This window comes from Bos mutus, chromosome 1 (genome assembly GCF_027580195.1).
Source record: "Bos mutus isolate GX-2022 chromosome 1, NWIPB_WYAK_1.1, whole genome shotgun sequence".
Taxonomy (NCBI): domain Eukaryota; kingdom Metazoa; phylum Chordata; class Mammalia; order Artiodactyla; family Bovidae; genus Bos; species Bos mutus.
This window is the reverse complement of record NC_091617.1, coordinates 125380488-125393576: the sequence shown is the minus strand read 5'-3', so window position 1 is coordinate 125393576 and position 13089 is coordinate 125380488. Positions and strand designations below refer to the sequence as shown.

At 36.7% G+C, this 13089-nt stretch overlaps 1 protein-coding gene across 1 annotated transcript in view; it reads right to left on the bottom strand.

Annotated features, from left to right (window-relative positions):
- The window catches only part of ATR (ATR serine/threonine kinase), a 119644-nt gene that overhangs the window by 22371 nt on the left and 84184 nt on the right, over positions 1 to 13089 (bottom strand). Inside the window, exons 34-36 of the mRNA XM_005888762.2 lie at positions 12784 to 12943; positions 10698 to 10877; positions 6704 to 6846 (exon numbers count right to left, since the gene is read on the bottom strand). Coding sequence (XP_005888824.1) covers positions 6704 to 6846; positions 10698 to 10877; positions 12784 to 12943 — 483 coding nt within the window. The remainder of the gene's footprint in view (positions 1 to 6703; positions 6847 to 10697; positions 10878 to 12783; positions 12944 to 13089) is intronic.

Below are 13089 nucleotides of genomic sequence, written 5' to 3'. Positions count from 1 at the left end.
GACAAAGAATTAATCTCAAAAATATACAAGCAGCTCATGCAGCTCAATTCCAGAAAAATAAGCGACCCAATCAAAAAATGGGCCAAAGAACTAAACAGACATTTCTCCAAAGAAGACATACAGATAGATGGCTAACAAACACATGAAAAGATGCTCAACATCACTCATTATCAGAGAAATGCAAATCAAAACCACAATGAGGTACCATCCCACACCTGTCAGAATGGCTGTTATCAAAAAGTCTACAAACAATAAATGCTGGAGAGGGTGTAGAGAAAACGGAACCCTTTTACACTGTTGGTGGGAATGCAAACTAGTACAGCCACTATGGAGAACAGTGTGGAGATTCCTTAAAAAACTGGAAATAGAAATGCCATATGACCCAGCAATCCAATGCTGGGCATACACAATGAGGAAACCAGAACTGAAAGAGACATGTATACCCCAATGTTCATCGCAGCACTGTTTACAATAGCCAGGACATGGAAGCAACCTAGATGTCCATCAGCAGATGAATGGATAAGAAAGCTGTGGTACATATACACAATGGAATATTACTCAGCCATTAAAAAGAATGCATCTGAATCAGTTCTAATGAGGTGGATGAAACTGGAGCCTATTATACAGAGTGAAGTAAGTCAGAAAGAAAAACACCAATATGGTATATTAATGCATATATATGGAATTTAGAAAGATGGTAACAATGATCCTATATGCAAGACAGCGTAAGAGACACAGATGTAAAGAACAGACTTTTGGACTCTGTGGGAGAAGGCAAGGGCGGGATGATTTGAGAGAATAGCACTGAAACATGTAAATTATCATATGCAAAATAGACTGCCAGTCCAGGTTCGATGCATGAGACAGGGTACTCAGGGCTGATGCACTGGGATGATCCTGAGGGATGGGATGGGGAGGGAGGTGGGGGGGAGGTTGAGGATGGGGAACACATGTACACCCATGGCTGTTTCATGTGAATGTATGGCAAAAACCACCATAATATTGTAAAGTAATTAGCCTACAATTTAAATAAACTTTAAAAAAAGAGAAAAAAACCCTATTGTGATAAAGGTTTGTAATTTTTGATTCTATTTATCACCTTACTGAAAGTTTTGTGTAATTTTTTGCTGTTTTGTTTCTGTTAGAAAAGATCCTTTCAAGTTTTTTTATGAGGCAAGTCTAATGCTGATGAACTCTCTTAGCTTTCATTTGTACGGGAAAGTCTATTTTTCCTTCATATCTGAATGATAACTTTGCTGGACAGAGTATTCCTGAGTGACAATTTTTATCTTTCAGTATTTTCAGACTGTCACTCTACTTCCTCCTGGTCTCTAGCATTTCTGTTGAGAAATCTGATACCCAAAGAGGTAGTTTTGTGGGTTACCATCACTTTTTTCCTTAGCTGCCTTTAAAATTCTTTGTCACTGACTTTTGACAAATTAGTATAATCTGTCTAGAAAAAGGTAATTGGGTGTTTTCTTGGCTTTATGGACTTGTATATTCAGTTTCTTCTCTGGGTTTGGGAAGTTCTCAGCTATTATTTATTTAAATAAACTCTTTGCTCCCTTCTCTCTGCCTTCTTTTCTAGGATATTCACTACCCTTATGTTGCCCTTCCTAAAAGAGGTGGATAGCTCTTATAGAACTTCCTCATTTTTAAAATATTTCCTATCCAATTTGTACCATTTCTAGATTTCTATCTTCAAGCTGGCTAATTCTCTAATTTGCCTACAATTTCCAGTGCTTTAAAATGCATTCTTCATCTTGTTCATTGCATTGAACTCCAGAATTTGTGTGGTTCTTTTATAGAGTTTCAGTCTCTTAGGTAAGTACTCCTTCTGTTCATTAATTTTTATTCCTGACCCACTGAACTAACTGCCTTCCTAAGTTTTGCTCACTGAGTTTCTTCATCACAGCTGTATTGAACTATCTATCAGCCTGCACTGGCCTATGACTTTAAGTTTGGTTTCTGGAAAATGATTGGTTCCTTTTTGTGGTCCACTGTTACTGTAGTTTTTCATGGTGCTAGATGAGTTGTTCCTCTGCCAGCTAATTAGGAGCAGGGACAGGCTAGAGATTACAGGCCTTTCATTTGTTTTCCAGTAGGTGGCACTATAGTATAGGTTTTTGGTTTTTCTCTGCGGTGCCCCTGGTTCTTTCTGATTTTGCCCTTTCTGTCTTCCAGCTCCTCAGTTAGAAGTATGACTCCTTGCCCCAGTTATTGTTTCTTGTGCCTCTGGAGCCATTGGTACCTTCCTCCTGCCACTGTCACTGGTGTTGCTGCCTGGGCACCTGGGTGATAGGTTCTGCCATCTTGCCTGGAATCCCATGAACTGCAGGCTCCCCTGCCACAGGGGGAGGGTAATGAGGAAAGTTGGGAGGGGAGCCAAAGTTGTGTGGGCACCTCTGTTGTGTTTGTTTTTGTAGTGTTTGTGGGCTCTGCCACAGTGGACCTGGAGTCGTGCCTCAGCAGTTGGAGGGAAAGGATCTCAGGCCCCACTGCAACTGCTTCCCAGTTACCCTGGCCACAGAAACTTATGAGGCCAGGAGGCTGGAATGTGTACCTCCTTCCCGCTTCTATAAGGTTCTCTACGGCTGCAGACTCAGTTGCTGTGGTTGGAGAGCTGGGTTTGCAGGCACCACCTCTGCTGTTCCCTTGCTTTTATCTCCTCTCTGTGTTCTAGTCCACCCACCTTTAAATGTACTGATATATGGGTTCTCCATATCTTGATGTGTTCAGCAGAAGTATCTCTGGTGTACTGTGAACGTTTTACTTATTGTAGATGGAGGCAAAAGTATCTTTTCACTGTGCCATATTGCTGACATCACCCCAATCACAAAATGTATTTCTTAAACAATAAAACTTGAAAGCTGAGATTATGCCGATTCATGGCCTGAAAAAAGGATGTTGTAGTAGCAGGCATGAAAACAACATTAGTCTCACGATACATCTCTATTAGAAGTCTTGGGTGACCAGGTGCATTGTCAATGAGCACCTCACATTTTGAAAGGACTCTGTTTTTGAGTAGTAAGACTTGACTGTGGGCTCAAAATATGTAGTAAAACAAGTTGTAAATCCAAGCTTTGAGCTCCATTTATAGAGCATAGGCAGAATAGACTTAGCATAAATCTTAGGGCCCTAGGATTTTCATAGTAGTAAGTGAGCATTGGCTTCAAAGTAAAAGGCATCAGCTGCATTAGCCCCTAATAAGAGAGTCAGCCTGTCCTTTGAAGCCAGGCATCAACTTCTCTCTAGCTATTAAAGTTCCAGATGGCAACTTCTTCCAATATAAGGCTGTTCTGTCGAAAATCTGTTATTTAGTGTAGTCACCTTCATTAATGATCTTAGCTAGATGTTCTGGATAACTTGTGGCAGCTTCCACATCAGCACTTGTTGCTTCACTTTTCACTTTTCTGTTATGGAAATGGTTTCTTTCCCTAAACTTTGTGAACCAATGTCCGCTAATTTCAAACTTTTTTTCCGCAGCTTTCTCACCTCCTTCAGCTTTCCTAGAATCAAAGAGAGTTAGGGCCTTGCTCCAGATTAGGCTTTGGTAATATGGTGCCTGGTTTGATCTCTGTAGACTACTAAAATCTTCTCCACATCAGCAATAAAGCTGCTTCACTTCCTTATTATTTATGTGTTCACTGGAATAGCAGTTTTAATTTCCTTCAAGAACTTTTCCTTTGCATTCACAAAACTTGGCTAATTCTTTGGCACAAGAGGTCTAGCTTTTGGCTTATCTCAGCTTTTGACATGGCTTCCTCACTAAGCTTAATCATCTCTTGTTTCTGATTTAAGGTGAGAGACATGTGACTCTTCCTTTCGCTTGAACACCTAAAGGGCTCTTAACAGGCTTAATTTCAATACTGTTGTCTTAGGGGAATAGGGAGGCCCAAAGAGAGGGAAAGAGATGGTGGAACAGCCAGTTAGCAGAGCAGTCAGAACACACACATTTATGGAATAAGTTTGCTGTCCTGTACAGACACAGTCTGCAGTGCCCCAAAACAAGTCAACATCAAAGATTACTGATCACAGATCACCATTAACAAACACAATAATAATGAAAAAGTTTGAAATACTGCAAGGATTACCAAAATGTGAGTATCAGTTACCAAAATGAGAGACATGAAGTGAGTAAATGATGTCAGAAATATGGCACTGATAGACTTGCTTGATGCAAGGTTGCCACACAACTTTAATTTGTAAAAAATGCAGATGCTCAATAAAATGTGATATGCCTGTAATGTCCTCTCTTCTTTGAGTTTCAATTCAGTTCAATTCAGTCACTCAGTCGTGTCTGACTCTTTGTGACCCCATGAACTGCAGCATACCAGGCCTCCCTGTCCATTGCCAACTCGCAGTTTACTCAAACTCATGTCCATTAGGTCAATGATGCCATCCAACCATCTCATCCTCTATTGTCCCCTTCTCTGCCTGCCTTCAATGTTTCCCAGCATCAGGGTCTTTTTAAATGAGTTAGTTCTTTGCCGCAGGTGGCCAAAGTATTGGAGTTTCAGCTTTAGCATCAGTCCTTCCAATGAATATTTAGGACTGATTTCCCTTAGGATGGACTAGCTGGATCTTCTTGCAGTCCAAGGGACTCTCAAGAGTCTTCTCCAACACCACAGTTCAAAAGCATCAATTCTTCGGCGCTCAGCTTTCTTTATAGTCCAACTCTCACATCCATACATGACTACTGGAAAAACCATAGCTTTGACTAGACGGACCTTTGTTGGCAAGGTAATGTCTCTGCTTTTTAGTTTAATTACCTCTTAAATCCTACCTTCTTCATGAGGCCTAACAAACTTCTGCAGCAATTCAGTGCAAAGAGCTATATTACTTTTGATATCATGAAGCCAGAGGCTTCAGTTTTTGACTTCAGATTTGCCCCAGATCCATGACTACTGGACTTGTTTGGCTCATTTTTGGTATCTTGCTAATATCAAGAAAATATTTCTAATATCTATACCATTTATTTTGATATTCAATCACATTCTACTATGTACCACTAGTTAAACATTTTGTGTGCTAAGGTTTCTTTATCCAATTGAACTATAGCTCCTTGAGGGAAAACACTAATGGTATTAGTAATAACACAGTAATTCAGTCACTCAGGGAATAAGCATCAATAGCTGAGTTTATTTACACCTTTAAACACACAAATGTTTTATTTTAACTACTATGGATAAAATATGTTCTAAAATAGTCTTATATTTTTTTAGTCCTGCTTTTTTAAACTGTACTTTTAAAAATCTCACATTACCTAATAGTTTTAAGCAGTCGAGGACTCTAAATAACTGGTTGTTTTAGAAGAAATGTATAAAATAAATTCTGTATACCAATCACATGATATATGTCAAAACTAAAGAGCAAATGAAAGGCATTACTCATTTTAGAAAAGAAAAATGCATATGCTCTGCTTATGCTTCCATTTCAAAATGCCAATATGCCAGAAATTCTTCCTCAATAACAAGCTATTAGTAATCAATGATAAATTAAATTAGGTTTGGATTTTATAAAACTTGAATTCCAAGGAGTTCCCTGGTAGGCTTAGTGGTTAGGACTCCAGGCTTTCACTGCTGTGGCTCTTGTTTAATTCCTGGTTGGGGAACTGAGATCCCACAAGCCATGCAGTAGGGCCAAAAAACAAACAAACAAAAAAACAGCAACAACAAAAAAACCTCTGAATTCCATTTTGGGAAGAAAGGCTTTGCCAAATCTTACAATCTTAACACTGACAATGAATAAACAAATACTGCTTTAATTCCTAAAAATACTGAATTGAGAAGCCAAAATACCAAATAATAGGTAACTTTATATAGATTTATTTATCTGAATTAAGTTACTTTTCAAGGTAAAGCAATGGTACATGAGTATAAGAAGAATGAATAGAATGTTATTATTACTTCTCAGGAATTAACAATTTGTAACAATATAAACTGTAGGCATGAGATAATATACTATATGACTATAATACACTAATATATGAAATTAAGTTACATTGTACCTGTTATCTAGTTTAGGAGATAAGCTCTTTCTACAAGTCTAATGTCAGAACCAGGCTTCCCAAGTGGCGCTAGTGGTAAAGAACCTGCCTGCCAATTCAGGAGACATAAGAGATGTGGGTTCTATTCCTGGGTCGGCAAGATCCCCTGGAGGAGGGCATGTAAACCCACTCCAGTATTCTAGTGGAGAATCCCATGGACAGGGGAGCCTGGCAGGTTACAGTCCATAGCGTTGCAAAGAATCAAACATGACTCATATGACTTAGCATGCACAATGTAAGAACCACTTTTATATATACTACTTCTTAGCAGAATGGTCTGGAAGGAAAGATTTCACTGGCAATTAAATAAAACCATTAAATACATTAGATTTAGGGTATTCTAAAATTCTAGGGAAGGGGACTCAGAGGATGAGGGTCCAGAGTGGGAAGGACACAATTTTCATTGTATGTTCTTGGTACTATTGAACTTTAAAAACACATGAATATATTACTTACTCCATTAAAATAGTTATTATTTAAAAGGAAGGGAAACATTATATAAAGAAAAAAACTTACATCTCATCTAAAGTGATAGTCTGAACCAGTGGTAAAGCAGAAAACATCCTACTTATGCAAAGATCTGTGATAACAGTTCAGTATCCACAGAACCATCCTGATCTGTTTAATCAGCAAACACGCAGTTCTTATTCTCACCTTCCGAAGTGAAGAAGTATATATCGAATGAGATCACCCTGCTTTTCCATTTTGTTATCTGTGACCATGGGCATCAATTTGTCATAATACTTGGCAAGGTAGAAATGTCCATCCTCCCACTCCGGCAGAAACAAGGTTACATCCTGTAGAAGAGAACACAGAATATTCACTTAAGAAAATCCCCCATTATGCTGGAAAGTAAAGCAAGAATAGATAATTAGGGATCCAAAGTATGAGACCCACATCTAGTCAGGGTGAAGTCAAAGGCAGACTGACACTTTGATGTAAATAAGAGCTACTTTCTTAGAAAGCTTTTCTCAGGATGGCTGATGTTCTGATGGGTTGCCCACTGACCAACATGTCATGATAATTAGCTATGTAGGGGGAAAAAACTCCACTTCACTGCCACTATATATAATACATCAAAATAATTTTCAGATGGATTAAAGTATCTCATATATGTGTGTGTATGTTTATTTTTATTGTTTTAAAAAAAAACCTCAAAGAAAGAAGTAACATCAAATCTCTGAAGAGGATAGGACTTTAAAAGCAAACAGATATGGTTAAAAAAACCACATATCTTATTTTTCTCTAAGATCTCTCATAAGTTATTGCTTCCCTCTTCTAAACTACTTCATAAACAAGCTTCTAAAAAGAATTCTCCATCTTACATTCATTCCTCAAACTGTCTCTTTTCGCCTTCAGTTGACACCACTCCGCTAAAGCAGCAACTTAAACAGATACTTTCCTTTGGCAGCCTGCTGTTGTCTCCTTTGAATCCCTTTCTTCCTTTTGCTTTTGTGAGGCCACAACCTTCCAAGTTTTCTCCTACCTTTCTGGCTACTCCTTCTGAGTTGCCTTTGTCATTTCCTCTCCCTTTCCTTTATATTTGTATATTTGTGTGGTTTATTAATTTTTCAATGATATTATTTACAATGTGATGAAAAATACATAGAATAGCTGAGTAAAAAATTATAAAGCTCTGCTCTTAATTCAAGAACATGGTTTAGGCCAGGAACCTTTAAATGAGATCTTAAGTTTTCTCTGAATTTAATCCCAAAACCTTCCAGATACAAACCTGCTTGTGGACAGGAGAGAATGACAGGACTAGATGTATGGAACAGAGATGCTGGATTCATGTGACTAAAACTGGCCACAGGGACGAGGATCCCAGTGTGCTTTTACCATCTAGTCATGAGAAGTGTGAAAGTGTTAGTCACTCAGTCGTGTCCGACTCCTTGTGACACCATGGATTGTAGCCTGCCAGGCTCCTCTGTCTAAGGAATTTTCCAGGAAAGAATATTGGAGGGGGTTGCCATTCCCTTCTCCAAGGGATCTTCCTGAACCAGGGATCAAACCCAGGTCTCCCAAAATGCACAACTGAGTAACTGAACAACAACAACAATTGCTATACATACAGTATTCCATTAAATGAATATGTTATAATTTGTTTATCTATTCTATAACTAAATGACATTTTTACTTCCAATTTAAAATCTACAAATAATGTTGGTACAAACGTTTTTGTTTTTTTTCTATGTGTTATATGGAGACATGTTGAACATTAGTAAAGTGGCTATCATAGTATTATCAGCTTTAGGAGAAAACATCAAACTGTTTTCCAAAATGACTGTGACAATTTATATTTCCAGCAGCACTGTATGAGCATCTAAATGCTCCATAGTCTTTCTAAAAATTTAAAATATCAGTCTTTTAAATTTTAACCATTCTTGTAGGTATATAGTGTTAGGTCATAATACTTTTAAAACTGAACTACAGTTGATTTACAATATTTTATTAGTTTCATCATAATACTTTTTAAATTTGCATCTATTCTTATCTACTCAGTGAACATATTTTTTTTTGGTGGGGTCATTTGTATATTTACTTTCATGAAGTTTTCTATTCAGTATTAAAATTGAGCTATCTGTATTTTTATTGCCTTTTAAGAGTTATTATATTCTAGATATGAGTCTCTTGTCATTTATATATTGGAAAATATCTTGTAATCCACAGCTTGTCTTTACATTCTTAAAAAAATATTTATATTAGGGGCTTTCCTGGTGGTTCAGTGGTAAAGAATCGGCCTGCTAAGAAATACTGGTTTATCTCTGATTTGGGAGGATCCCACATGTCGTGAAGCAACTAAGCCCATGTGCCACAATTACTGAGCCTGTGCTCTAGAGCCCAAGAGCTGCAACTACTGAGCCCACGTGTCACAATTACTGAAGCCCACGTGCCCTAGAGCCTGTGCTCTGCAACAAGAGAAGCCACCGCAATGAGAAGCCTGCATACCACAACTAGAGTAGCCCCTGCTTGCTCTACCTAGAGAAAAGCCCACACAGCAATAAAGACCCAGCATGGCCAAAATAAATAAATAAAAGTATTCATAATTATTAATAAATATATATTTAAATAGAAATACAGTTGATGTACAATATTATGTTAGTTTCAGGTGTACTACACAGTGATTTGACATTTCCATACACAATGAAATGATCACTCTAAGTCTAGTAACCATCTATCCCCATACAAAATTATTACAATATTATTGACCATATTCCTTATGCTGTATATCTATCTCCATGACCTAGTTATTATAACTGAAGGTTTGTACCTCTTAATCCCCTTCATCTATTCCCCCTCCACCCACCTCCCCTCACTCTTGCATTTATCTTTTTAATGGTACCTTTCCATGAACAGAAATTAATAATTTTATATTAGTCAAATTTATTCATTGTTTCCTTTTATGGTTGTTGCTTTTGGTCTGTTTAAGATGTCCTGGGCTACATCTAAGTTTGAAGATACTCTCTTATATTCTATTTTGGGAAATTTATTATTTTGCCTTTCATTTAGATCTACAATCTCCTTGAAGTTTATTTTTATGTTATAAAGAAGACATAAAGTTTGATTTCTCCCCCATAAGATATCCAAATGACACAACACCATTTATTGAAAAGAGTATTTCTCACAATTCTCTAATATCATCAAGAATACATTTCTGAGTTCTCTCTACTGTCCTACTGGTTGTCTAACCTTACGTGAATAAGTATTCACTTGAAATACTATACCTTTATAATAAGTCTTAAAACACATGCTAGTTATTCTCAGTTGTTTGCCCTTCCAAACTATAGTTGTCACACTCTATTATTTTCTACCCTGCTCTGTGTCCCAAAAGACGGACACTGTTGATTTATATCAATGGGCCTACTTGCCTTCTGAAAATTGTTTTTCTTATACTTCCCTCATGATTGTTCCTTCCTTAGCAGCTGTTTCCATCTGGACCTTACATAGAGTTTTAGTTATATGTACATATATAGGTCAAAAAATTTAGAACTTTTCGTCTAACTCCTTTTTCTCAGGTGGTCTAGCTCACAATTCTAGCCATCTGTCTTATTTATTATTCTTTATCTTCTATATTCTAAGTGTTTAGGGTTTTTTTTTTCCTGTTCCTTTTCTAACTCTTTGAAATTGATTCTTAGCTCATTAATTTTGAACTTTTATTTTCTTCTAACTACGTAATTAAATTTCAAATTCTCTTTAAGAATGGCTTTAGCTGAATCCAAGTTTTGCTATGTCTTATTTTTATTATCATTCATTTCAAAGTATTTTTAAATTTCTATTGTAGTTTTTTCTTTGACCCATGGGTTACTGAGAAGTATCCCTTTTGTAACACTATCTATGTAGGGCTTACTTTCTGTTAAGGAAGGTATTCATTGTGTTCAAAAATTTTCAGGCTAGGATATTTTGGGGAGGAGGGTGAAAGGGTGATTTGTGGAGTGCTAATACTCTACTTCTTGATATGAGTGGTGGTTTCATGAGTATATTTATTTTGTGATAATTCCTCAAACTATATACTTATATTACACACTCTAAAAAGTCAAAAAAGCTTCCAGGCTATTTTTCTACATGTTCTTCCATATGGAATTTAAAATAACTTTTCTATTTTCAAAAACAACAAAAAAGTGAGAAATTGCATTATACATACACTTACCTTATATTTTTTCATAACTGCATTGCTTTCAAAATTAGCTGTTTCTTCCATAAAACGGCCCACTAGTAGCGTAGCTCGACCATGGATTAACATGTTCTTACCCTCAGGTGGGGTTTTATTTTCAGGAAAACATAACTCAACACCCTTTTGAAGAACAATTAGTGCCTGGTGAACATCACCCTGAAAGAAAAAAGGCAACAAAAGATTTTTAACTTAAGAACCAATTTTCATTTTCTGAAAAGTAAATAATATTGTTAGAATTTATAGTTCATTAGGTATTGTATGTATAAATCTGTGTAATTTCATGTTCATCTTGCATTTTCCTTCTATGAAAGTAAAATCCTAAAAAGAAATTATTGCTTCATTTCATGTAGAACTCCTATATTCATTTATTCAATTGTTTTTTTTTTTTTTAACAATCAAAGAATAGGGCACTAAAGATATAAGTAGATGGTTAGAGATAACCATAAATATGTCAAAATCTCCAGCTTAAAAAAGTTCATTGTCAAGTGAGGAAATAAACTATAAAACAACAACACAATGTGCCAAGTGCAATAAATAGAAGAATATACATGGGTATTATGGAAGAAAGAGAAGGGTCTGCTAAATCTACCTAAAAATATAAGAAAATAGAGTTGAGCTGTGGTCATGCAGGATAATCAAATGAGGAAAACCTGAATTAGGTCTTAATGAACAGTAATTTTCCTGGCAAAGAATTCAGTGAAGGCCTTTCTTGGTAGAAGGAATAATGATTTTAATTGGGAGAAGGCGAGTAGTCTGGTTTTAGCTGAAGACTAAAAGGTTTGTGAGATAGTGACAAATGAAGCCAAAGAGGAAGTCTGGACTCAGTGAGAAAGAGCCTTGTGTACTTTCTAGAGTTCTGACTTAACCCTAAAGCTGCAAAGAATACTTTGAAGGATTTTAATGGGGGAGCAGTACGATTCAGTGTGCACTTTAGAATGAGGAAAGACTGTAGTAATGAACACCAAGAAGTGGTGAGACCTCAAGAAAAACAAAAACAAAAATCTGTTAATATTGTCAGAGGCTGTAAATGCTAAGGGCACGAAGGAAAATAGTAAAGATAAAGTAAGAGAGAAAGGATTAAAAAGATATTTTTAAGATACATTTAGTCCTCAATTAGATGTAGAAAGTGAGGGAGATTAAGGGCCAGATTTCTGTCATAGATAACAGGATGTGCTTAGAGCTCTACTTAGAAGAAGTGGGAATACAGGAGGGGAAAGAGACACTGAATTTTACATAATGAATTTTATTTTGAGCATACTGAGTTTAAGGTACTACAATATACACATGGACCATCACTGGCTCTGAAAATGACCAAATACTGACTAATGCAGGCTGAATTATTATTTTCACTTCCCATCTAGGAAATGCTTCCTCCCCTGTCCTTTCTTAGTCACCATAACACTTGGGGCATTTACAGATGGCACAAACTATAGTTACTAACTGTCAATTTCAGAACAAGCTATGCCTCTATTAATTCTAGACTGGTGGCAAGCATGAAGAGATGTAAGGAAGAGCCATTTAAATCTGGGGCACAAGTTTTTCAAGGAGTTTAGATATTTAAAAAGTCCCCTTCCTATAACCATAGCCTTAATCTGAGGATTGCTGAGAACTTTTGTTCTGAAGCTAAGCCCTTCCTAACAGGCTAGATTAAAAGTGAATTTGCACAGCAACATTGGCAAGTCTACACAAAACTAATTATCTGCCAAGAATGTAAGTAAGGACAGGGTTATGCTCACTTAAATATTTTTAAAGTACCTACGACATGCACTCATGTAAACATATAGAAGGTAAAATCAAAGTAAAAATTGGTCATTTCCTTCAAGAAAAAAATGAAAGACAAGATGAAAACTGAAAGAACTGCATTTTCAGTCTTGGAATGGGAAAATATTTGGGACTTCAGTACAGAATGAAGTTTCTTCCAAATGATGGTAGATAAATGATGCAGAAAGGTGACAGAAAAGGAAGGTTCTGAATTTAGATTAGGGATCATCTCTGTCAGGACTTTGTAGAAGTACCCAGTCTACAACAGAAGATATATACGATGATGATCCTTGGCCATTACCTTGGACCAGAGCCACTTTGCTCTTTCCACATACAGTTCAGCAAGTCGTGAATCTCCAGCATTAAGGAGAGCATTATAGGCTGTCTGGTGGTGACCAGCCTTTCGAGCTACTCTGGCACTCTGTAGCCAGCATTCTCCAACCATTTCACTGTAATCTGGTCTAAAGAAACATGACAAAACAGGGAAAAGAGCATTTTTAAGTATATTCAATAATTTAATTGTACTATCTCTTCCCAATATGGAACCCTCTCAGTATATCTTTTCAAAGGAATCAAGAAGATTAATTTGTTAAAAGACTAATTTTAA